At 45.8% G+C, this 27,197-nt stretch overlaps 1 protein-coding gene across 2 annotated transcripts in view; it reads left to right on the top strand.

The window, feature by feature from the left end:
• TBK1 (TANK binding kinase 1) overlaps positions 1-27,197 on the top strand; it is a 330,489-nt gene that overhangs the window by 136,022 nt on the left and 167,270 nt on the right. For both annotated transcript variants that reach the window (XM_033958608.1, XM_033958609.1), the window contains one exon: positions 23,092-23,202. In XM_033958608.1, the coding sequence (XP_033814499.1) occupies positions 23,092-23,202 (111 nt within the window). The remainder of the gene's footprint in view (positions 1-23,091; positions 23,203-27,197) is intronic.

Here is a 27,197-nt window from a genome sequence, read left to right as displayed (position 1 = left end):
CAGGGACTTCGAGGTAAAATTGCATTATTTGCCGATGACTCTAAACTGTGCAACATAGTGGGCAAAAGCACTGTGCCAGACACTATGACGCAAGACCTACACTTACTAGAACAATGGTCCGCAACTTGGCAGCTGAGTTTTAATGCCAAAAAGTGTAAGGTTATGCACCTTGGCAGCGGAAATCCACGCAGAACTTACACCCTGAATGGTGAGACCTTAGCAAAAACTGTTGCAGAACGGGACCTAGGAGTAATCATCAGTGAAGATATGAAGACTGCCAATCAAGTAGAGAAAGCATCATCCAAGGCTAGACAAATGCTGGGATTGCATCTGGAGAAGTTTTGTCAGCCAGAAGCCCGAAGTTATAATGACATTGTACAGGTCCATGGTGAGACCTCATCTGGAATATTGTGTTCAGTTTTGGAGGCCACATTATCAAAAGGATATGCTGAGAATGGAGTCAGTTCAGCGAATGGCTACTAGGATGGTCTCAGGCCTCAAGGATCTCACACATGAAGAATGTCTAGGTAAGTTGCAGCTATACTCTCTCAAGGAACGCAGAGAGAAGGGAGACATGATAGAGACGTTCAAATATGTTACTGGCCGTATTGAGGTAGAAGAAGACATCTTTTTCCTTACAGGACCTATGTCAACAAGAGGGCATCCGTTTAAAATCAAGGGTGGGAGATTTCATGGTGACACTAGGAAGTATTTCTTCACCGAAAGGGTGGTTGATCGTTGGAATAATCTTCCACTTCAGGTAATTGATGCCAGCAACGTGCTCGATTTTAAGAAAAAATGGGATAAGCATGTGGGTTTACTTCGAGGAAGTGCTTAGGGAGGAGGATTCTTAGAGTGGGCAGATTTGTTGGGCCGATGGCCCTTTTCTGCCGTCGTATTCTATATTTCTATTCTAAGCCCAGTTGCCCTTCAAGGATCAGCTCCTGTTCAATAAGGGTCTGGGTGACCTTGTGGCCAGTGTTCAGGATTGTAAACCCAAGGCATTACCTGGGAGTAAAATTTTTGTCCCTTTTGGCGTTCTCACCCATACTCGGGCCCTTCTGCAGGTCATCATTCCTCATTGTCTACCAGACCGCATTTTTGCGGGTCTCGCTATCAGCAGTCTGCGGCAAGTCAACCAGCAGCTGTTGCTTGAAACAGTTCTGATGCCAGGCCTCTGTCTCTCCTCCATACAACGGGGGTGGTTGTCAGCCTTTTTGGCAGAATGGGAGGCTATCACCTCCAACCGCTGGTTCTTTGAGGTGGTTACAAGTTGGAGTATCTGTGTCCTCTGACCAAGTATTTTCTGGATTCCCCTGGTAGCCGCCCTGAGTTAATTGATGCACACCCCATTCCATCCTACACTGAATCACCATATATGGGACACAGACCACTCAGGTCTGTCCAATATCGGCCTTAGTTCTTTAATTTACATCTTTTGTTTTCTAATTAAAGATCCTCTATTTTTATCCTATGCTTTTTTGAATGTCATCATCATTTTCCTCTCCACCATTTCCCTTGGGAGGGCAATCCAGGCATCTACCACCCTCTCCGTGAAGAAGAATTTCCTAACATTGCTCTTAAGTCTTCCTCCCCATAACCTCAAATTATGCCCTCTAGTTTTACCATTTTTTCTTCTCTGGAAAAGATTTGGTTCTATATTAATGCCTTTCAAGTATTTAAACGTCTATATTATATCTCCCCTGTCCCTCCTCTCCTCCATAGTATACATATTTAGGTCATCCAGTCTTTTCTCATACTTCTTTTGGTTCACACCTCTTATCATTTTCGTTGCCTTCCTCTGGACCACTTCAAGTCTTTTTATATCCTTTGCCAGATAAGGCCTCCAAAACTGAACACAATACTCCCAAGTGCGGCCTCACCAACGACCTATACAGGGGCATCAACTCCTCCCTTCTGCTGGTTACTCCTCTTTCTATACATCCTAGCATCCTTCTGGCAACAGCCACCGCCTTATCACACTGTTTAGATGCCTTTAGATCCTCAGACAATCACCCCACGGTCCCTCTCTCCATTTGTGCTTATCAGCCTCTCACCTCCCAGCACATACGGTTCCCTCGGATTTCTACCCCCCAAATGCATCACTCTGCATTTCTTCACATTGAATTTTAGTTGCCAGATGCTAGACCATTCTTCTAACTTTTGCAGATCCTTTTTCATGTTTACCTGACAAAGACGCAGCAAGACCCGGAAATCTGCAACAAGCACAATGCCTAGTGTGACCATATGGCTCCAGAAAAAAGGGGACGGATTGAGACTCCAGGTTTTACTTCCATTGAAAGCAATGGAAGTAAGGAGAACAGATTGAGACATCTTGGTTGCTTTCAATGCAAGTAAAACCCGGATGTCTCAATCCGTCCCCTTTTTTCTGGAGCCATATGGTCACACTAACAATGCTAGCTGCGGAAACCCTGAGAGAAGATCTCATGCATATTCATTGGGGAAATCTTGAATACTCAACTTGATTATGGCCCTTGAGGACCACTGTTGGACACCCCTGTTCTAAACGGGATCCGGAAGGTTCGCCCCCCACATTTCGCCCCCAGCAATTCGCCCCTCACATTTCGCCCCCGCACATTTCGCCCCCCGGATGTTTCGCCCCCACACATTTCGCCCCCGCACATTTCGCCCCCCGGATGTTTCGCCCCCACACATTTCGCCCCCACACATTTCGCCCCCGCCTTTGAGGGGAAAAAGAAATCCGATCCCAAGAGAGAGACGCGGCTTCCCTTCCTCCCACCCTTTGGCGGTCTGTTGCATCGCAGGTACCGGCGCTTCCAGCTCCAGCGGTGGACTTTCCTCTCCTGCGTCCTCTATCTGGCAGGTGCACACCGGAGTGTCTCGGACCGGTGTCGGTTTCCCCACGGGACGCTGGTGCAGCTGCCGGATGGGGGAGTCCTGGCGGAGAGGGAGTTGGGCTGCTGCACACGCGGCCAGGGGGCGCGCCGCCCCGGAGCGCCGGTCAGATTCAGTCAGTGCCGCGAGCGAAGCGCCGGTCGGAGGCGGTCAGTGCCGCGAGCCGCTAGCCCCAACGCGGCCCGCGGCCTAGGAGGAGGGGAGTCGTTGGCCAAGCGCCGGTCGGAGGCGGTCAGTGCCGCGAGCCGCTAGCCCCAACGCGGCCCGCGGCCTAGGAGGAGGGGAGTCGTTGGCCAAGCGCCGGTCGGAGGCGGTCATTGCCGCGAGCCGCTAGCCCCAACGCGGCCCGCGGCCTAGGAGGAGGGGAGTCGTTGGCCTTTAGCGCCGGCGCCCCGGAGCGCCGGTCGGAGGCGGTCGGTGCCGCGAGCCGCTTGCCCCAACGCGGCCCGCGGCTTTAAAAAAAAAAAAAAAAAAAAAAAATTTACTTTGCAAACTTTTGAAAATACATGGTAGCAAGGTAAGGAAGCGCTCTTTGAAATCTCTTCCTTCACTTTAGTTGACAAGAAGTGTTTGTCTGATGAAGCCGTCTTGCTACTGCCTGCGAAATGGAAGCATGTAGGGAGCACGCATCGGAGCAATTTATACAATGTGCTGTGATATATGATATCAGACTGTTGAAAGATTCCCTCCACTTGTAATTCACCAGCACATGCAGGTTGTTTAGGGTGAGGACTGTTGATGTGAGTACTGTGCACCCAAAAATGTAAAAGACTAAGGATCAGGAACGGCTGAATAGTGTGTGGTGGTCGGCGCCGCTGGCCCCGACGCGGCCCGCGGCTGGGGAGTGGAGTCGACGTCCAGCAACTAAGCTCAGGGGCGAAATGTGTGGGGGCGAAACATCCGGGGGGCGAAATGTGTGGGGGCGAAATGTGTGGGGGCGAAATGTGTGGGGGCGAAATGTGTCTGGGGGCGAAATGTGGGGGGCGAAATGTGAGGGGCGAATTGCTGGGGGCGAAATGTGGGGGGCGAAACTTCCGTGAACCGTTCTAAACATTAGTGCAATACATACTCAACCAAGACTAATATACTCATTGTTTGTGCTGAATAATGTCATGTCTTTGAGTGTCACCTTCAGAATTATTCACAAACTGGTATTATGTAGTGTAGATCTGCAGATTCCATCAAAAAATACTTTGAACAATACAGTATAAATGCATACAACATTTATACAGATGAACTGGGAAAACAAGAACCAGTAGAATCTGAAATGGTAAGTCTTTTTAGCACGCAGGGTAATTATCAACAAACCAATGGAGATTTTTACACACGTAGCAAAATGTGTCAGGTCAGCAGAAAAAGTGTCAATTCTAAACAGATTCACTGTTTTGGATTCTGGAATTTGTCTGGTCCTCTTCTACTATTTTTTTTTTCTTTCTGAATATTGTCTGTTCTGTAAGACTAATTACAAAGTAAGTTCCACACCACCAAGAATGTAGTACACTGTTAATTCCAATAGATCCAAATGTCTAATTAGTTAACTTTAAGATTTCTGATTGGTTAGTTCTTGGCCAGAAAACTCTCAAAGCCTGGCAAAAAATAGATAGCCAGGCAGGCATGGAGGTATGTTTGTTTATTTATTTTTATTTATTTAATTTGATTTCTATCACATCCTCCCAGTAGCTCAGAACGGTCTACAAACAAACATTCACAGTGGAATACATTTGACAGTACAAAGACTATACAGTAGTTTAAATACAAGAATTATACAGCAATTTAAGTACAGGTTAAGAATGGAAAAGAGAGGGTAGAAGGAAAGAGGGATTTAAGAGGGACGAAGAGGTAGATTGCAGTTGTAATTTTAGTTGAAGAGGAAGGTCTTTACCGCTTTCCGGAAGGTCATCAATGAGTTCTGTAATCTGATTTGCGGGGGGAGTTGGTTCCAGAGTTGGGAAATGAAGTGGCTGCAGGCAGTTGGGAAATGAATGTTTGCGGGTGGTTTCTGATAGGAGAGACCTTCCTGGGGGGGATGCATAGGCGTTTCTCCATTTCTGAGTGGAGGAGGCAGGTGAGGGTGTACAGGGTTAGCTTGGATCCTATGTAGGCTGGGGTGGTGGCGTAGATACTTTTATGCACTATTACCAGGACCTTGAATGCGCAGCGTTGGTTGATCGGAAGCCAGTGCTCTGCGTGGAGGGATGGGAAGATGGGGTAGTGGTATTTGAGTCTGTGTAGGAGGTGGATTGCTGCGTTTTGTACACACTGGAGGCGCTTGAGATCATTTTTGTCTACTCCATTAAATAGGGAGTTGCAGTAATCCATCCTGGAGAGAACATAGGCGTAGAGGAGTTGGGCTAGGTCAGGTTTGGAGATGTAGGGTTTGATCCTTCTGAGTTGGCAGAGGTAGTAGAAGGAGGTGGAGACTACTTGAGATATGTGGGTGGACAGGGACAAGTGACCGTCTAATGTTACTCCTAGGCTGAATACCCGATCTGCTACTGTTAGTAAGGTGGAGCCCCATGGTAGTGTTGGGCATCTGTATTTGGTACTTTTTTTTCTGATCCATAAAAGTTCAGTCTTGGAGGCGTTCAGCTGTAGTTTGTTGTTTGTCATCCAGGTTTTCATGTCAAAGAGGCAGAGATAGAGGTTGGCGATTTGGGATGATCGGTTTTCGCCTAGTGGGAGGAGTGGCTGGATGTCATCGGCATAGGAGTGGATTTTAATGTTGTACTTCTGGGCTATATCGATGACAGGTCTGATGTAGAGGTAAATAGGAGGGGGATAGAAGGGCGCCTTGGGGACGCCGTATTTGATAGGCTTGGGATTAGATTTGTGCGGCCCTAGTAGGATAATGTTAAGAGCATAAGTTAAACAATATAGGGTTAACATTCAGGGGTTCAGCTGATTTAGCGTGCATGTATTTTAGTGACCAATTATCAAAATGGTTTACCATGGTCTTTTCCAAGCTTTCTAGAAGTCTCCAACTCTGCCTTGCAAATGTAGTACAATGAGGTCATTAATATTAAAATGAGCACTCCAGGTGATTCTCTTACCTCGTAGTACATTTGCAGGCAAATTTTTCCAGCAGAGTCTGAGCTGTTGTAGCTTTACTTTCCTATAAGTTGTGGCAGGGTGATAGAAAGCCTGTGCCAAGCACCCGGCAGGTCCCTATTCCCTCTACAGAACCTAGGTTTATACCAGAAACATTGCAGTACAGAAACTACACATCCCAAGAGCCTCTAGTTTTCTCTGTGCCAGGAAGAAAGAGCAGGGAGGAACTCTTGTTAGAGGGGGATGGTGTCTTTAAGTTTTCCCCTGTGTCTATTCTCAAGCCTAGAGCAGTGCAGCTGGGGAAAGTTAAACAGACTTGTGCTGCACCTTTTAATCCTGTCCCAGTGTTCTCCCCAGAAATTTTTTCCAGTCAGGTGGCATGAAAAAGTAGCCGGGTGGGGCAGGATGTGGAAATTTGATGGTGGGGAAAATTAACCCCCTCTTTTTTACTAAGGTGCGCTAACATTTTTAGCACGCGCAAACTCCCACGCTACGTGGGAAAACTAACGCCAGCTCAATGCTGCATTAGCATCTAGCGCACGTGGTAATTCTGCGCGCGCTAAGCACATTCTAAAACCATTTTTGCAACTTAGTAGAAGGAGCCCTAAATGTGCACTATTTTTATTAGTTAATTATTATTTTCCAATTCTCAATATGACTTCCTTTTTTAAGGTTTGACACTTGTGCCAGAATATTTTTACTAAATTTAAGAAGCATCCAATGCTAGAAGGGAATAATTAGATATTTGCCCTCTTTCAAATGGTATAGAGGTTTAAAAAAGGGAAAGGCGTTAATGAAGTTATTAGGTTCAATCTAGCCATTTATTTCTGCATGAATTTAAACAACTAAAAAAAAAAAGAAATATAGCTCATCCAGTCATACTAGAATGGCTCTACAGCAGGAGTGCCCACACTTTTTGGGCTTGTGAGCTACTTTTAAAATGACCAAGTCAAAATGATTTACCAACAATAAAATTTTTAAAAACACAAAGCACACTGTATGCAGAGAAAATGTTAATTATCATTTATATTCAGCAGGTTTTCAAAGAGGTCAAGGCAGATGACTTTATGCAATGTCACCTCAGGAACAACTATACAAAAAGACAAATATACCCCCTCCCTTTTTACTAAACCACAATAGCGGTTTTTAGCACAGGGAGATGCGCTGAATGCCCTGCGCTGCTCTTGATGCTCTAAAAACTTGATGCTCTAAAAAGTGCTATTGTGGTTTAGTAAAAGGGGGCCGTAGTGCAAAATATAGACAGCAGATATAAATTCTCAAAACAGACACATTTTGATCACTAAATTGAAAATAAAATCATTTTTCCTACCTTTTTGTCTGGTGATTTCATGAGTCTCTGGTTGCACTTCCTTCTTCTGACTGTAAATCCAATATTTATTCTTTCTGCCACTTCCCTTTTCTTTCTTTCTTTCTTTCTCTCTTTCTCTCTCCCCCTGCCCCCTCTTTATTTCTGCCTTTCTCTCTCTCTCTCTCCCCCTGTCCCCCCAAGCCATTGCGCCGATTTATCCACTTCCCCGATTCTTTCCCTACACCCTAAGCCACCTCGCCGATCTCCCTGCTGCTTCCCGGAGATAGGCCAGGCACGTACAAGCGCTGGACTCACAAACTTCACCTCTGACGTCAATTCTAATGTCTGAGAGGAAGTTCCAGGCCAGCCAGGCAGCAATTGGGGCCCAGAACTTCCTCTCCAACGTCAGAATTGACGTCAGAGGTGAAGTCTTGTGAGTCTGGCACTTGTACGCGCCTGGCCTGGCTCGGGGAGGCAGGAAGAAAAAGATTGCAAAGGCAACGCAATCGACTCACATTGCCTTTGCGATCTACTGGTCGATCGCGATCGACCATTTGGGCACCCCTGCTGTTATGGTATACTGTCCTGACCTGAGGAAAGGGGTTTAGTCCCCAAAAAACTACCTTATTTCAATTTCCTATTTATAAACTTTAATTAATACAGTTACAATACTACTTGATTCTATTTAAAGCAACAAAAAATTTTTTTCTACCTTTTGTCGTTTCTGCTTTAATTATCTTCTCTTCACTCTCTTCTTTCTATTCAGCGTTTGTCCTTGCTCCCTTCCATGCAACATCTGTCCTCTCTTTGCACCTTCCACCCAGCCTCTGCCCTCTCTCTCTCTACCCCTTCCATATACTGTCCACCCTCTCTGCCCTTTCCATCCAGTGCCTGCCCTTTCTCTGTTCCATATTGCATCTTCCCTCTTTCTATGTCCCTTCAATGAACTGTATATCCTGTGCCCTTTCTCTCCTTTGTACATGATTCATTTCAGCTTCACCCCCTCCCCTATGCTCTGGCATCTCTCTCTTCTCCTTTCCTTCCTTCCTTCCCACTCCACCCCATGGTCTGGCATCTCTATCTCCTTCCCTTCTCTCCCCCCATGCCCTGGCATCTCCCTCCTCCCCCTCCCCCCATTTGCGCTGACATCTCTCCCCCTCCATGGTCTGGTAGCTCCTTTCCTTTCCCTCCCTCCCATAGTCTTAGTGTCTCTTGCCTCTCCTCTCCCTTCCCTGGTCTTCCTTCTCCCCTCTCTCTCCCTCATCCCCCTTCCCCTTCCCAATTGGGTGCTGCTGCAGCAGCACATCTCTTCCCCTCCCCCCTCCTGAATTTGGTGCTGCTGCAGCACTTTTCTTCCCCTCCCCCCTCCCCAATTGGGTGCAGCAGCAGCACTTCGCTTCCCCTCCCCCTCCCCAATTGGATGCAGCAGCAGCTTTTCTCTTCCCTTTCCCCATTGAGTGCACCAGCTTTTCGCTTCCCACTTCCCCTCAAAAAATTGGATGCAGCAGCAACATTTCTCTTCCCTTCCCCCCAAAATGGGTGCAGCAGCAGAATATTTCTCTTCCCACTCCCCTATTCGATACAGCAGCAGCATTTCTCTTCCCATCCCTCCCAGCTCACAAACCCGTCGGTAGAGTTGCTAGGGAAGTTGTAAGATTTCCTCCATCGCTGACCTATCTTTCATAGGTCAGCGACGAAGGGAAGCTTACAACTTGCTGCTTTTACTTGCTTCGGGCCTTCCTCATTGCCAGGTCCTGCCTACTTTGTTTCCGTGAAGGCAGGACCCGGCAGTGAGGAAGGCCCGAAGGAAGTAAAAGCAGTAAGTTGTAAGCTTCCCTCCGGGGCTCTATCGTGTGCGTGCCGGCTTCCCTTCTTTTCAAAACCGGAAGTTGCATCCCGTGATGGGGAGGGAAGAGAAGGGAAGCCGGCACACACACGATAGAGCCCCGGAGGGAAGCTTACAACTTACTGCTTTTACTTCCTTCGGGCCTTCCTCGCTGCCGGGTCCTGCCTTTGCAGAAACAAAGTAGGCAGGACCCGGCAACGAGGAAGGCCTGAAGCAAGTAAAAGCATGCTGGCAAAAAAAATGTAGGTGTCAAACAAAATTTTCAGCGGAGAGTCAGCCCGGGAAGGAGCATCGGCGGTAGCAGAAGGATTCGCTGGGCGGTCATCTAAGTTAGCTGGGCGGTGCGCCCGGCTAAAAGGCTCTGGGGAGAACACTGCTGTCCCTTTAAGAAGAGACAGAAAATTACCTTGGCTTCAAGCCAGGAAGCCTCTGCTGTGCTCACTGTTAATAATTAGGGGGAGGGGCCTGACACGTGTGAGCCCTTATCCTCCAGCAAAGCTAGGACAGTGAGGGGGGGGGGGCGAGGAGGAACAGCTTAAAGAAAAGCCAAGCCATTAAGGCAAGGAGGAAAATAGTCCTCATGCTTTTCAACTCCAGCTGGGAGACTGGGAAATGGAAGAGGCTAGCTCAGAGGCAGGGAGCCCTGAGGAAGAAGCTCCCATAGAGGATTCCATGAAGTGGGATAGCAGCTCACCTTCAGAGCTGGCAGCTGAGGATCCCATGGAAATGTAGCTTGCACTACAGGTGAGAGAGTTCTGGCATTCAAGGTTATATTTTTGCCTTTATTTCTTTCTATGTTTCCCCTGCAGGGAAAGTATGTGATCTAAAAGGGATTACAAAACCCGGACTTGACTTTTTAAACTAAGAGCCCTGTGGAAAAGGGAAACCCTGTAGAGGGCTCCTGGGAAAGAAAAAAAGCCTTTTTCTTTTGCTGTTTGTTTTCTAAGGTTGAGAACTGTTTACCTCAGTATTGCCTAACTTGCTGAATTGTTTATAAAGGACTGTAGCCCTGAGACCTCCAAGATTGGAGGGAAAGTTTCTTTATTCAGCCTGTTTTCTTCTGGGAGAAACAGCCTGGCCAGTTGGACTAGGGCGGGGCTGCTCTTCCAGCACAGCTCTGAGGACAAACGTAAGTTTTGAAGCTGAAAGTTATTTTTGTTCTTGTTCTAATTTGGCGAAGTTAAAAGAAGTGCCACAGCTTTAAATATTGGGTTTTTGTTTAAGGACTGGGTTTAACCTGGAGGCACCAACTGTTTTGTACAATTGCTCAGTTATGCCATCTGACCTGACTATGAATACAATTATCAGTATCAATTAAATCCAGCACTGACTGTGTTTTGGGAAAACTCAGTGTGGGTTATTTCTTTCTGGTGCTAAGTGGAAAAGCTTGGTTGGAGTACACCAGTGGGCCTGGGAGCCTCTGGCAGGATCCGGGTCACAAACAATCTCTTTTCCTTGTAGCACGGGGGCCCAGGTAGGTCACACCGGCCTAGCCCAAGCGCCCCTGCCGCAAAGTGCCTGAGCACTCATTGACTTAGGCACTGACAGAAAAATAAGGTTTGACAGTTCAGGACCCCCCTACCCCAGCAAATTTTTTTTCATTATTTAAAAGAGAGACCCCAGATCAAAGATTGGAAGAAGGGATGCCAACACCTGCCCCTGTCAAACAACCCCCCGCCCCCTAGCAGCGGTAGGGATGCCTATTCCCTCCCAACATCGCCGTAAAACAACCCCCACCACCAGCAGCGGGAGGGATGCTTCCTCCCTCCCGCCACTGTCATTGTGCCCTCGATGACCCTGCCCCCTGCTTTCTTCAGGAAGGCTGGCCAGAGGGGTGCCTACTAACTCTGGATAGCAGGCCAACCTTCCCCTTCCTGGTGCATCCTGGGATGCACCAGGGAGGGGACTAAGGCTCTGATTGACCCAGGTGCCAGGTCATCCCAGGATGCAGTGGGAAGGGGAAGGCCCTCCATTTTGAAGGGGCAGGCCTGCCAGCCAGAGGGAGTAGATATCCCTTTAGCTGGCCTTCCTGAAGAAGGTATGGGGGGGTGTCATCGGGGGCATGATGGCAGCAGTGGAAGGAAGCATACATCCCTCCAGCTGCTGTGGGATTGTTTAACTGCGGCGGGATTAGGCATCCCTCCTGCTGCTGGGGGTTGTTTGTCGGTGGCAGGAGTGGACGTACTGATTAAAGAGAAGAAATGCACAAACTTTGGATTCTGAATCCTTTTGATGGCCATGCAGAGATTCCAGATGAAGAAAAAGAAAAACTTTGAACTTTCTTCTTCCAAAACTCACAAACAACCTTAGATATTTTCAATTTTAGCCCGTTTAAAGACCTCAGCGGTGCAGACTGTGTGTAGATTTCATTCACATGTTCATTAGCACCAAAATCTTCATCGGTCTATTTTTTATAATTTTTTCATTCTTTAATTTTAGTCTAATTTTCAATAACTTTATAATTTACTAGTCTTTAAGCCCGTTACATTAACGGGTGCTAGAGACTCCTCTTCCTATATAAAGTTGGGTTATGTTTCATTTTAGGCTTCCTCCCCCCTCCCTTTTCCCTTCCCGTCCCACCTTTCGCTTTTTCAACCCCCTTGCATTTCCCTTTGCACGGTCTGCCTTGTGATCATGCTTCATCCGCTCCTTCTGTGCGGGCCACCGGAGCAGAGAGGACGGGGTGGAGGGGGCTGCCGGCCGGGGCCGGCGGAGAGGAGCTAGGTGGCTGGAGGAGTAGCAGCAGCCGCTGCCGATCGCAGCCTCCATCCTGCCTTCGCCTACCTGGATTTGTTTTTTTTCTTTTTTGTTTCTTACATTGCATCGGGAAGGGTCTGAAGCTCCGCCAGCGAGACAAACCGAGCCCCGACCGTACCCTGCAGCTGCCCGGTTCAGCCGATCCCGGGCTTCGGTGGTTATTGCGACCCCCCCCCTCTCGGCCCCCTCCCCGGTACCTGAGCAGCAGCGCTCCGGGATCTTTCTCTCGCTCTGCTTACTGCCTCTGGAGACGGTTATCGGGGAGACTGGAGCACCAGTAGCAGCAGCCCGGGCACCGGGAAATAGGGGGTGTTGCCCTGAGTTACTCCTTCCTCTGACCCGCCCTCTCACTCTCTCCCTCAGCAGGCCACTTTGAAGAGCAGTGGCAGCGGGAGGGAGGAGTCCCTGGAACACGCGCCTCCAGCTAGCGCAGGTGCCGTGAGGTGTGACACAGAAGCACATCTCACGCCACCAGGAATCACGATCTTTGAAAAGCGCATGTGTGCTTAGCCTTTTATTATTATTGATTTCAATACTCATCTCTTTTATGAAGCATAGCAGGGGATCTTCATCCAACATAGGCTATGTTTCGCCCAGGGGGCTTTATCAAGGTATTTCCCCTGACAATAAAACAGAGATATATCAGTAAATATAACTCAGCCATAGCTAATCAAAAAAAATTTTTTGACTACCCCACAGAGACATAGCTTAAAATCTATCAGGGTAATCTTCCTAAACTTACTTCAATATATTTAAACCCATAGTTTTCTTTCAGATATCTTAGTTATGCCAGTTCCATGAATGCTATACCGTCAAGTTCCTCAGCAAACATGGCCACGGCTTTTTTGGAGAAATTTATACGTCATGATCTCATTCGAACATAACCAATACGGGCCGGAACTTGACGGTATAGCATTCATGGAACCGGCATAACTAAGGTATTTGAAAGAAAACTATGGGTTTAAATATGTTGAAGTAAGTTTAGGAAGATTATCCTGATAGATTTTAAGCTATGTCTCTGTGGGGTAGTCAAAAAAAATTTTAAGATTAGCTATGGCTGAGTTATATTTACTGATATATCTCTGTTTTATTGTCAGGGGAAATACCTTGATAAAGCTCCCTGGGCGAAACATAGCCTATGTTGGATGAAGATCCCCTGCTATGCTTCATAAAAGCGATGAGTATTGGAATAAATTATAAAATTATTGAAAATTGGACTAAAATTAAAGAATGAAAAAATTATAAAAAATAGACCGATGAAGATTTTGGTGCTAATGTACCTGAGAATGAAATCTACACACAGTCTGTACTGCTGAGGTCTTTAAACGGACTAAAATTGAAAATATCTAAGGTTGTTTGTGAGTTTTGGAATCTAATATAATAAATCCCTAAGCATGCATGCGCACTCCCACCTGCGTGCTCCCGTTTTCTGTGAGCTGTAGGGACCCGCAGGTAGGATTGCGCATGCACGCGGCGGCGCGGAGCCTGTCTGACGTGGCGGCTCTTGCAGTCTGAACTTAAGGATGTGAACTGGCCAGGGCAACGTCAGCGGGGGCCAGAACGGACTTTAATTGCTGCCTCCCAGGCTTCTCCTCCTGCTCCGGCTGGGCCTGCGTAAAAAAAACCCCAAAAAACCCAGAGCTCGCTTCATGTCCGGCAAGGGCTGCGGGTCCTGAAACCTTCCGATTCAAACAGCGTCTGCAGCACTCTACACACAGCTGCTTCGAAGCAGCGTGTGTAGAGTCCATAAGCTCATGAAGCTCATGAAGTTTATTTCTCCAATACCAAAAGGAGGGAGGAACATCTGCCAGCCAGTGGTTCAAAATACACTTCTTCCCCAAAATATAACATTTGCTCAAAAACAATTTTTCAGCAGAAGAATAAACAGAAAATGCAGTGAAGTGAGCAAATAGCATGTGAAACACAGAAAGAGGGACAGGAACCTGAAGTAGGCCTTGAAGGAAGGAGGCCAGGGCCCCCCAAAAAACCTTGAATACTCTTACAACTCCAAAAGCCATGAAAGTAAGAATTCACTTCAGTGAGGCAGGTGAGGCAGTATTGGGTATCCACACAGCCCATATAGTAGGCCCGGCTCTAGGAGGTATAGGCCCGCAGCAGGGTTCTGTAATGGCACTCACGCAGCTCCGCATTATATACTAAGGCCGGGACCCGTCGGAGAGCTCAGATCAACCAGTCCGCCCCAAGCTCCCTCCCCAAATCCCTCCGCCAAGCCTCCAATACAGAGGAAAAATCACTAGGAGGTCCCAGGGCACCAAGCTGCCGATGAAAAAAAGAAACCGAGATCCAAGGTTCTGGATCCTCCCCACCCCTCCAAAAAAGCTCTAAACCGCAGCCTAAAGGCCAAAGAGAGGGAATCCTAGGAAGCGATTTCACATAGTGCAACAACTGACAATGTGCGGAAGGAAGACCAGTGTTGCAAGTTGACGCAGGACTTCAGCTCCCTGTCATCCCGCAAGACCTGAAAAAGGAGCTCAAAGCCCTTAGCCCGTCATCTACCAAAAACTGAAGGAACCAACCCTGGAGGGAAGGAAAGATTATCGGTCAGAGGCAACAACACACTGACATGGGAGTCCTGATGCCACAGGGGGAGTATCCACCGCCACACCTCCCAAAGAGGATGAAACAATATACTGCATCTACTAGGAACAGGTACCTCCACCAACCGAGCGTGAAGAAGAGACAGGAGGGGTGAGCAGGATAAAAATAATCACGCTCGAAGGAGATGTCAGTATATAGAGTAGTACCCAAAACCCAATCTCGAATATGCTGCAATAGACAAACCTGGTAATATAGCACGATATTCGGCACCCCAAAGCCTCCCCGGTCCCACAAGCCCACCATCAATCGCCACCCGCATTTTAGGCTTCCGACCCCCCCCCCAACAAAACCGTGAGAGCAAAGAGTAAAAAGAAAAAGTCCAAACGTCCCTTTGCAAAAGGCACAAAGGAAGCGTCTGCAGAACATACAACCATTTAGGGAAGAGTACCATCCGAAAGAGATGCACTCTCTCCATCAAGGAGAGCGTCAAATCATGCCAAGCAGCCAGGACTGAGCCCATAGAAGACAAGAGACGTGTAATGTTCAACCGGTAAAGCTACCACACATCCATAGAAAGCTGGATCCCCAAGTAGCAAAAGGAAGACTCAGCCCATTTCAACGGAAAGGTCCCTCCCCAAGACTCTCGGAGCCTCACCGTAGAGACAAATGCCTCGGATTTAGTCAAATTCAGCGCAAAACCCGAAAAGTCCCCAAATTCCCGAACGCTATCCAAGAGTGTAGACAAGGAACAGTGCAGATCAGTCAGGAAGACCAGAAGATCATCAGCAAAAGCCGCCACCTTAAAATGAGTGGCACCCAGATGAAGGCCACAGATGTCCGCATTAGATTGCAGCTCCTGAATCAACTGATCCAAATAAAGGGCAAAAAGCAGCAGTGAGAGAGGGCAGCCCTGGCAGGTACCCCTCCGAATTGAAAAGGGAGCCGAAAGGCCCCCGTTCACCGATAACTTGGAATGAATACCCCCCACATTCCAAGAGATCAATTTATGTTCCAGGAAAAACAAGATAAAGAGAAAATAGCAGGTACAATAGAACCCATTGAGCAGAACCAGAGGAGTGTCCCAGCTACCATCCCCCCAGCCATATCAACCACCAAGGAGACCTCCACACCCCCACCTGTCTGAACCTAGGAATACCCCAACCCCCAAAGTACCTACCCCTCCCCTCTTCCCCACCGCCCATCTCCTATACCACAACCCAGCGGTTGCCACTTCCAGAAAGCAATATGCGCCCACCACAGGATCACAATAACACCCAACCCCCCCCCCTCCCGGCACTCCAAACTCCAAATAATAATCAGCTCCCCCAGGAAACGGGCCCCCAGAGCCCCTAGTGGACGAAGGAATCCCCAACCCGGGGGGGGGAGGGAGCGGTCAATGAAAAAGAAAAAAAAAACCCGCCATACTCCCAAGTAAGCCAACAACATTCACACAACACTCAGTCCCCACACAGTCACCCACCAGCCCTCCAACCCAAAATGAACCCCCAAAAAACAACACACCTGAACCACACGCACACTCCCCCCTCCCCACACTAGGAATGAGCAAAAGCACCTCAGCACTCATCTCGCACCCCAGAGGAGGCCAAAAGCAAGTCCAGCAGAAGTCCAAGAAAATGCAGAGGAGACGGTCCCCAGGGTCAGCACCTGAGGTACAAGTCCCAAAGGCCAGGTCTCAACGGGATCCCCAACAAAGCAGGAGAGAAGTCAACAGAGCCTAGGAGGAGGCAGCAGGGATCTGCTCATCCATAAAGTGTTGAGCTCGAGTGCATCACCCGCAGGCGTGCCGGGTACTGCAAGGAAAAGGGGATGTGGCGGCGAACCAGTGCAGAGCAAAGCGGAGAAAACTTGCGGCGAGCCTGAGAAACCTCTGCACAGTACTCCTGGAAACAGAGGATGGAGATATTGTTATAAAGCTCTCAGGTTTAAATGTATGACTCTCTCTCTCTCTCAACTCAACAGCCATTATTATGCCTTTATTATATGATTTTGTATTTCTTTTGTTCTCACTACTTACTTCTTGGATTCTAATAATAGAGGACTTGAGTTAGTTAAGCCAAAAAATTATTTCATAGTTTATATTTGTTAAAGTTTTGTACTTTAATATTATGAAAATGTATGGGTAAGACTGCTTTATGTACAAGATTTATGCATGGTTTGAAGTTTAAAATAAATAAATAAATAAATTATTTATTTATTTATTTTTTAAATCCTGTGCAAAATGAGGACCTGAGAAATATTGCAGCATTTTGAGCAGATGCTGAAAAGGGAATACCCACAGCTAAGAAAAATGGCTCTTGCAGAACATTTTTCTTTTGCTTCTATATACTTATGTGAAACCAGCTTCTCTCATTTAACGGTTCTCAAATCTAAAGTAAGAAACCACTTGTGTCTAGAAAGTGACCTGATTGTGGGAATCAGTACATTGAAACCAAGATTCAAATGCTTATTTCATCCAAAAAAACCCAGGTCTCCCATTAAAACTGTAAGAACAAATGCGGGCCTACAGTCATAAAGAATTTGCCCATAGTGACCGACCAAGTTATCTTTTATTTCTCTGGAAAAATGAAAAAAGGAATCTGACTAATACTATGATCAGTAAGAACACACCAGCTGACAATTGGCCAGACAGTTTACTTAATGGGAGTGAAACATAACTTGTTTTTGATATGTAGTTTAATTTTGTGGTTACCATTATATATTGTTAATAATTATATATTGTTAATAAAGTTGTTTGTATATTAAAAATAAATGGAAAGAGTTTATAAGAAACAAAGACCTTGACTGAGATCGGTTTATAAAAATAAATAGAAGAAATGGCATTACAATTAGTACTATTATGGGAGTGTGGTCTGGGGCGGAGCTTGGGCAGGGATACTTGGTTGATATTTGTTAGACTTAGGGGGTACTTTGCTTGAAGAAGTTGAGAAACACTGTCCTAGAGGGATATGCCTTCTCCCCCACAAAGAGTCCAATGCATTTCTAAGGGAAAAACAGTTCCAGCTTCTGCAGCATAGAAACTTGCATACAGTGAAACATAGCAGTTAGAAAATTCCTCCTTTCCAATTGGCTTGCTCATGTTTTCTACCCCCTTTCCAACTAGTTTGCCCATGTTTTCTATGCTCTCCAATTCACTCCCCCATCTGCCACTCAACCCCTTATCTACTTCATCACCTGTCTCTTATGAAGAAAGCTGTGGACACACTGAGAAAGCACAGCAGCACTTGCACATACACAAAGGGGTTGTAAATAATTATCCTATGCTATCCTAGGCTGACGACATCCTCCTCTTCATCCCCATAACCAATAACCATCCTAATATTGCCGAAAAAAATCTCAAACAATATAGATAAAATCCAAACCTGGGCAACGAACAACAAGTTGAAACGGAACACCACCAAGACCAAAGCTATTGGTTTTCGCACTGCACAACAGAATGTCATATGTAACCTCACTCTTTCATCAGGCATCACTCTCACAATAGAAAAATCCACCTAGGTATTAGGCTGCTTCTTAGACGACACTCTCACAATGGAACCACAAATCTCTAACCTTCGGAAAAAGACCATCTACACTATGCGTCAACTGCGACTCACAAGATCATACTTCCACCCTCATCACTTTGCTCTGATCGTTCAGATGATGGTCTTACTTCAACTGGACTATTGCAACTCTACCTACCTTGGCATCAACACCACTCTTATCTACAAACTGCAGCTCATCCAGAACACAGCCGTTAGACTAATCTACAAATTAAAGAAATATGATTCAATCGCAATCTTCATCAGGCAACTACACTGGCGTCATGTATCCTACACCAGATTCTATACGGAAGCTCAGCAGCCCCTCTCATCCAATTTTTCTCTAATGTTTGGTCGACATCAAAAAGAATCCTTAACAGAATACAATTAAACCTACCATCCACAAAATACCTTACATTACATTACATTAGTGATTTCTATTCCGCTTGTGCCTTGCGGTTCTAAGCGGATTACATTAGAAGATGGCTGGACATTTCCAGGCGATGACAATACAATTATTTGTATAACTTTACAAACTTTGCAAACCTAACTTTACTTAACTTTTCGTACATAACTTTACATAACTTTACGTGGAGTTACTTTGTGTTACTTTACATTATCCTTACCGTGCTTGCATAACTTGCATTAAGTTTACATAATTTATCTTACATAATTTATCTTACATAACTTTACAAGACTTTACGTAGAGTTATTTTATGTTATTTTACCTTATTATTCCAGTACATTGCATAACTTACATTACATGATATTACAAAGCATAACCTTATGTTATATTACAACGCATAACCTTATGTTACTTTACATAATATTACAACGCATAATCTTATGTTACCAAAAAATCGTCTGTTCCTAGGTTGCTATATCTGATTTTTTCGGTATTTGGGGAGACTGTGTTTCTAGATATGAATTGGCTTTACGCCCGATGCAGCTAGATTAGATGTTGCCTATGGGGACGAAGTTGCAGTTGGTTGTGAGTTGCAGTAGGTTATGAAGGGAGAGAAGATGATGGTAGATTATAATATTGGGATGTGTTTTTTGAATAGTATGGTTTTTATATCTTTTCGAAACGCTTTGTAGTCCGTAGTTGTGGTCAGCAGCTTGGATATGGTGGGGTCAATTTTCGCGGCCTGTGTAGCAAGTAGGTTGTCATATAGCTTTTTGCGTTTTGTGCCTTTGAGTGAGGGGTAGGTGAATGGAGTCTGGGTTCTCCTTACTCTAGTTGAGAGGTTTCGGGTTAGGCGGCTGTTTAGGTAGAGAGGTGCTGTTCCGTTTAGTGCTTTGAATAATAAACAGTATAGTTTGAATTGAGTTCTTGCTTGTATCGGTAGCCAGTGTGAGTCGAGATAGGCATTAGTGATGTGATCGTATTTTCCTAGCGAGTAGATAAGTCTGAGTGCTGTGTTCTGTACTGTCTGTAATTGTTTGGTCATGTAAGCGGGGCAGGGTAGATAAAGGCTGTTGCAGTAGTCTACAAGTCCTAGTACAAGTGATTGGACTAAGATCCTGTATTGAATTTTGTCAAAGAATTTTCTTATTTTTCGCAGGTTGCGCATGGTGTAGAAGGCTTTTTGGATGGTTTTGTTAGTATGAGTCTGCATTGTGCATCTCCTGTCTATTGTTACTCCCAGGATTTTGAGTGCTGGCTGTATTGGGTATGTGATTGCATTTGTCGTCAGATCAGTTAAGGTAGGTTCTTTGTCTTTTTCTAGCAGCAGGAATTTGGTTTTATCCGTGTTCAGTTTCAGTTTGTGGTTGGTCATCCATGTTTCTACCGTTTCCAGAGTTATTTTCAGTCGTCCTGATGAGTTGAGGTCTTGGGTATTGAAGGGGAGAAGGATTGTTATGTCGTCTGCGTAGCTGAATGAGACTATATTTAGGGAGTCTAGAGTGGTGCCCAGTGAGGATACGTAGAGGTTGAAAAGTATGGGTGATAATGGAGATCCTTGTGGTACTCCACAGGGGTTTGACCAAGGGTCAGATATGTGGTCTTTTGTCTTTACTTTATAAGCAAATTTTCTACTCTATGCTAACTGTTTTACAGAGTGGACCTGGAGGCTTGCGAGGACTCTACCTTTGGGTCCTCAGTCTTGCAGGCAGGCTCTCTGTCCCACTCTAGACGTCACCTAATATATGGACTTCTAAATAGATGCACCAAAATAAAAGATTAGGTTTTTAACCTGGTTAATCTTGTTTTCTGTTAATCTTCTCAGGAGTCTTTACAACCCGCCCTTAGTATATCCAGTTTCGCCTGCTTTCTGCCTCAGATATTTCTAGATTCTTCTCCTTGTCAGCCAGATGACTAAGCATAAAGAAATTCTGCATAAGTGAGTGAATTGCTCAGCCTCTGGCTCCTTTGATGTTGGTGTTTGTGACTTTCACGGTCTGTGTCTGTATATGGCCGTTTGGGGGAGGATGAGCTGGGGAGGGCTTCAGTGGCTGGGATGGTGTAGATGGACTGGAGTGAACTTTGATGGAAACTTTATTAGTTGGAACCTAAGAACAGTACCGGGCAGAGCTTTAGATTCTTGCTCAGAAATAGCTAAGGAGGAGAAGGGGAAAAAAATCCCCAACAAATTTTTAGATTGAATCAGGTTGGGCAGACTAGATGGACCATTTGGGTCTTTATCTGCCATCATCTACTGTGTTACTATGTTATCTGGGTGTAAAAACCTGGAATGACCAACCAGAAGCAATCGGGAAAGAGACAAACTTCACCACATTCAGAAAAAACCTGAAGACTCACCTCTTTGACAATTAACTGTTTTAGTTTCTGTATAGCAACCCCTACTTCTAGGTCCCTCCTCTTGCTTCTCCATGCCCCCGTCCCCTACTGCTTTCCCCTTCCTCTTTGGTCTATCGCCTTGAGCTTGAATGGGTTTGTGCGACTCACAAATGGTAGATTAGATTAGATTAGAATTCTAAGACATAAATCACGTTTTCCCTACCAGTTTAACACTAGTGTTTAAGCCCGTTACATTAACGGGTGCTAGAGTAGATGTCTGTCTGGGTTTTTTTCTTTGTCTCTCTCTCCTTGGACGCTGTCTGTCTGTCATTATTTATGTCTCTGTCTCCCTGGCCCCCTGCCTGCCTGTATTTTTCTGTTGCGCCATGCCTGCCTGTGTCTCTGTGGCCCCCTTCCTATGTCCTTAGTGCTCTTAGTGCCTCCTTCCTATGTCCTTAGTGCCCCCAGTGCCGCTTTCCTATGTCCTTAGTGTCCCATCCTATGCCCTCAGTGCCTCCTTCCTTTGTCCTTAGTGCCCTCAATGCCTCCTTCCTATGTCCTTAGTGCCCTCAGTACCTCCTGTGTCCTTAGTGCCCTTTCCTATGTCCTTAGTGCCTCCAGTGCCTCCGTCCTGTGTCCTTAGTGCCTCCAGTGCCCTCTTCCCATGTCCTTAGTGCCCCCAATGCCTCTGTCCTGTGTCCTCAGTGCCCCTTCCTATGTCCCCCTCACTGGCTTCCAGACTTTGTCCCCCTCCCCCCCCCCCCCCCAAAGCCAGCCTGCCTCCCTCCCATCCCCCTGTGCAGTAGAACCCTTGAGCAGCATCTTTCCATTTCTACCCCTCCATCCCCCCGTACAGTAGAACCCGGCATTTTTCTGTCCTTCCCTCCCTCCCATCCCCCTGTGCAGTAGAACCGTTGAGCAGCATGTTTCCATCCCCCCCCGCTACTACTGCCGCCGTGCAGCAGACCCCACTGGCCCTCCCACCGTGAGACGACCTACAAACCTCCTGGCTCCAGTAGCGTCCGCAGCACTCTAAACTCTCTGCTTCGCAGCTTTCTACTGCCTGTGATTTCCTCTGCCGTGTCTCTGTCTCGATGTCATCAGGGACACGGCAGAGGAAATCAGGGCAGTAGAAGGCCGCGAAGCAGCGTGTTAAGAATACTGCAGACGTTGCTAGAGTTGGGAGGTTTTTGGTCATCTCGCGGTGGGAGGGTCGGATGGGAGAGTCAATGGGGGTTCGGGTGCACCAAGGAGGGGTGCGCCGGGGAGGGGGTCAACAACGACAAACTGCCTTACAGTGAGTGCTGCCTTACTGTGCGTGAGGGGGGACTCAAAGCGCGTATGTGCACTCCTGCTGGCCAGGAATCTACGGATCATGGATCACGCAGGTAAGAGTGCGCATGCGCGCTTAGCATTTTATTATTATAGATTATTTACATATCCAAAATGAGCAATGCTTAGTGCATGAAGTTTGTACAATTATAATTCTGCTGTTTATCTGTCCAACTATATTCCTTCAAGCACCTCTAGTGAAAAGTGAGTTTTTAACATTTTTTTTTTTTTTTTAATACCTGAAACTGAAAGCTCTGCTCGGATTCATTTTCAGTATAGAAGCAGATCATACATATCTCCTTGTTGAATTGTAGTAGATAAGGTTAATTTATTCAAGTTTCAAGTTTATTAAAAAAAATTTTTAGACCGCTTATTCAGATTTCTAAGCAGTTTACAATATAAAATTACATAAAATCACATAAAAACAAGGGCTACTGGATAATTTCCGAACATAACAAAAGGATTTGATGAAACATACGGAACTACCTCAGACAATAGGGTAGTGGGGAAGAACTACAATTATTATAAAAAAGATGCAACATAAAAGGAAAAAACAATAGGTTAGGGTAAAAAGTAGCAGTTGATTTAAATTTTGCCCTTAAAAGGACAATTATTGACATTTTAAGTGTGAAAATAAGTGCAGTAATATTTTTATACTGGTAATTCACCTCTGACCCGCAAAACTAAAATTGCTCATTGAGGAAAATTGTATTTTTATATTGAAATTAAATTAGCCACCTGTATTTGGCATTAATTGACATTGAGAAAAGGTACCTATGCAGTCTCAGCTCATGTATTACAACAACATATTTGTTGATCCTTTTAATCTTATTAAATATTATTTTCTTTGCAAATAATACCTTGTATCCCACTTGCACACAAATTATAAGTAATAAATTTTTGTTGGATTAAGTGCATCTGTGACTAGGTCAGTTAAAAGTTATGGCCCGTAACTTTAACCTATGTTTTTATATTAGTGCATATTTAAATTGTAGAAATATATTTAATAGGTTAGATTAATAGTAGTTGAAATATTTATAGATATTAATAATGCTGTCTGCAAATATTTGCATTTTCACAGGTATAAAATAATCACTTGCAAGCCTTCAGGTGCAGTATCCGGTGTCCAGAAAGCAGAAAATGGACCAATTGAGTGGAGCTGGGATTTACCTGTTTCTTGCAGCCTTTCCAAGTAAGCTTTTCTTAATCCTCCATTCAGTACGACTAGAAGCTTATTTGATGGTCCTGAATAGCTGTGTGTGTGGTTTGTTTTTATGTGTTGCCCCCTCACCACTTTAAACCCAGCTTCTCCAAATTTTTTTTTAATTTTAAGAAGTTTTTATTAAATATCACAGGTCAACAGCAAACATACCCCACTAACAAAATTCATACTCTGTATACAGTAAAACCAAAATTTTTGTTCCCACCCTCCCACCTCCATAAAGGTAAGAAGAACAATGAAAAAGAAAACAAATATCCCAAATGTACACAGTTGCTCCAGAATATCATGACATACTTAGTTGTTCCATCAGAGCATGTCAATACACTCGCTTCCCAAAAAAAGGGGAGAAAGAATTAAAAGAACCCCCCCCTCTAATCCCTGAAGACCATAAAAGAGAAAAGGTTTGCTGAAGTCATTCCAACCAATGCAGTACCTTGTCCCAATCCATAACAAATCTGGAAGTAGTATGATGTTGTCTCGAGACCCCTCACTCCATTTCCATCAATAGTCAAAATTTGGATTTCCAGACCAAGAATGGAGGCGCCATTGGCTTTTCCAATAAAAAAGAACTATCACACATTTACCTGCTGCCAATCCCAGACAATTTACTTTTTGTTGGAAGCGAGGTCCAGTGCCATTATACAGTCCCAGGAGACAAGCTTGAGGTGTAACTGCAAAAGAGGCTACTAGCATTTTCAAAAGTATTACTCTTAACAGTTATCCAAAAAGTTTGTATCATCCCACAAGTCCACCACACATGTAAAAAGGTACCCACTTCTTGTTTGCATCACCAGCAAACATCTGACGTCAATGGGAACATTTTCTTCAAATGTGCAGGGGTATAATACCATTGTGTAAGAACTTTGTATGCATTTTCCTGAACCAGAATACAAATTAAAGATTTCTTCTAAGAAAATTATATTCCACTATTCTTTAAGCCCGTTACATTAACGGGTGCTAGAAAAGGTGTGTGTGCGTGTGTGTCTGTCTGTCTTTCTTTCTTTCTGTCTGTCTCTCTCTTTCCTCTGCTGTCCACCACCACCCCTTGCCTGCTTCCCCTGTCCAGCAGTAGCCCTTCTCCCTTTGTTTTATATCTCCCCTGTCCAGCAGCAGCCCTTCTCCCTTTGTTTTACCTCCCCCCCTGTCCAGCAGCACCCCTTACCTGCTCCCTCTGTCTAGCATCCAGCTTCCTGGTTCGTTTGCGTCTGCCCTCTTCAAAGCAGCCTGCTGAGGATTGCGGCCGGCTGTAGCGAACTTTGCAGACTGCTCTGCACCTCGGTAGCACGTTCCCTCTTGACGCGATCCCATCCATCAGAGGGAACGTGCTACTGAGGTGCAGAGCGGCCTGCGAGGTTCACTACAGCAGGCCGCAATCCTCAGCAGAGCTGCTTTGAAGAAGAGCAGCGGCGGCGACAGTGGTTGGTGAGTGAGGGCGGGAGGGGGAGTCGCCGGTGTGTTCCCTGCCTCCGTGTTCAAAAATGAAATTCGGCACAAAGGGACACAGCATGCTGTTGGAGAACACGCTGTCCTAATTGCGCATGCGCGCTTAGGATTTTATTATAGAGGACTAGTGTTTAAGCCCGTTACATTAACGGATGCTAGAGTAGATGTCTGTATGGGTTTTTTTTCTTTGTCTCTCTCTCCTTGGACACTGTCTGTCTCATTCTTTCTGTCTGTCTCTCTCCCTGGCCCCCTGTCTGTCTGTCTGTCTCCCTAGCTCCCTGCCTGCCTGTATTTCTCTGTTGCGCCATGCCTGCCTGTCTCTTCATGGCCCCCTTCTGTTCCCCCCCTCCCAGAGCAAAGCATGATTGCTGTCTGCCCCCCAGCACACCCCTCCCCCCAAAGCAGCCCCCTTTCCCTGACTGTCTCTCCATGGCCCCTTTCTGTCTTCCCCCCAGAGCAAAGCTGTCTGCCCCCAAGCACACCCCTCCCCCCAAAGCAGCCCCCTTTCCTTCTCCCTGACTGTCTCTCCGTGGCCCCCTTCTGTCTTCCCCCCCAGAGCAAAGCTGTCTGCCCCCCCAGCACACCCCTCCCCCCAAAAGCAGCTCCTTTAATTTTTACCAGCATGGGACACCTGCAGCACCAGCATGACACCCTCCAGCCTTTCCTCTCATTTATCTGAGAGAAACCTCCACTGCCGCTCAAATTCCTGCACACGCCAACAGCCATCCAAGCCAGTGCACATGCCTCAAGCCGCCAGCCATCGTAAGCTACCCCACGTGCCTCAAGCCACCCCGTGCCGTAAATAGAATACGGCCACGGAGGGACACAGCACAATGTCAGGTAGCACTTAGAGGATTATTATAGAGGATTCTTGGGTAAAAACCATCCCCAAATCTTGCTCCCACTTAAACATAAAAGTATGCCTTGGAGTGACCAAACACCTAATATACTGGTATAACATAAAGGGGTCTAGGAAGTTTGCCCAAGGTTAGCCACATGTTTTCCCAATGCTCTGATCTGATAGGATCATTTTTCTTCACCCCTGAGTAGAAACAAAATGTCGTACCTGGAGAAAGTGACAGTAATCAGTTGTTTCAAAGGAGTAATGGTCTTCTAGAAAGTGAAAGTCAACTATATCCCTCCGTTCCCCCCCAAAAAAAATGTATAAATCTGTACAAACCTTTTTTTGCCCATTGTCGAAATACTGGCTGCCTACTACTGATTTCAAACCTGGATTTACAGCAAAAATTCTCCTGAAAAATCCTAACATCGCCATTTTTTTAAGTTCGGGAAATGTATAAAAAAAATCACAGTTGTGGCGTGAATTTTGTGTTGGCAGCCATCTTGGATTTTTAGTGATCTTTTTTTCTTCAGCTCCCTGCTCCTTCAAAACTTTGAATTTTGCCTAGAAAACTGCTGGAATGGAGTCCTTGGGTTCTCTTCATGTGAATTCTTGCCAGGATTGCACAAATGTAGTGCTTTTAGAACGTCTTTGTGCTGTGTGATGCAAATGGCGGGGGAGTTGTAGCATCCGGCTAGGCTTCTCCGCTGCTGAAGCATGTGACCAAATGTTCAGCTAGCCTGGCGGGTTGGCTGGTATTTCTTTTGGAGCTTGACATGGCTGGTTCTTCCATCAGCCCGGCTGTGGACCTCCTTCCCCCCCCCCCCAAAGAATGCTCCCAGTTCCAAGCGCAGGACCCAAGAGGCAGGTAGAGCTCTGAAGTCACAGTGCATGATTGAAATGATGGTGCAGGGATGAGGGATTTAGATTTGTTAGGAACTGAGCAACCTTCTGAGAAAGGGGGAGCTTGTTCCAAAAGGATGGGCTCTACCTTAACCGAAATGGAACTAGGCTGCTGGTGCTAAAGTTTAAAATGAGATAGAGCAGCTTTTAAACTGAGATGTGGGGGAAAGCCGACAGTCGCCCAAGAGCAGATGGTTCGGTATGAGGTATCCTTGGAGGATACTATTGAAACAGGATATTTAGGGAGTCCCAGTAGAGAGGTTTCCAATAATGGTGAAAGAAAACCTGGAAGGTTTAAGAGGTAAGCAGACTCAAATTTTCCTTGTCTTCTCAGCAGCCTGTAGTTGCAAGGAAAAAACACAATTTGAAGTGTCTGTATACAAATGCTAGAAGCCTAAAAAATAAAATAGGCGAGTTAAGAGTATATAGCACTGAATGATGAGATAGATATAATAGGCATCTCAGAGACCTGGTGGAAGGAGGACAATCAATGGGACACTCTGTTACCTGGGTACAAATTATATCGCAAGGATAGAATAGATCAAATTGGAACTGGGGTTGCACTATATGTTAGAGGGAATTGAATCAAATCAAATAAACATTATTCACGATATAGATAGCAGTGTGGAATCCTTGTGGATAGAAATTCCATGTGTGAAGGGAAGGAATATAAAGGTAGGGTTCTACTACGATCCCATGGGATAAAATGAGCAGACAGATGAAAAAATGTTTTCAGAGATTATGAAAGCTGGAGAATTGGGCAACAGTATAATACTAG

The sequence above is a fragment of the Geotrypetes seraphini genome, chromosome 9, assembly GCF_902459505.1.
Source record: "Geotrypetes seraphini chromosome 9, aGeoSer1.1, whole genome shotgun sequence".
Taxonomy (NCBI): Eukaryota; Metazoa; Chordata; class Amphibia; order Gymnophiona; family Dermophiidae; genus Geotrypetes; species Geotrypetes seraphini.
This window is presented reverse-complemented; position numbering and strand designations above follow the sequence as displayed.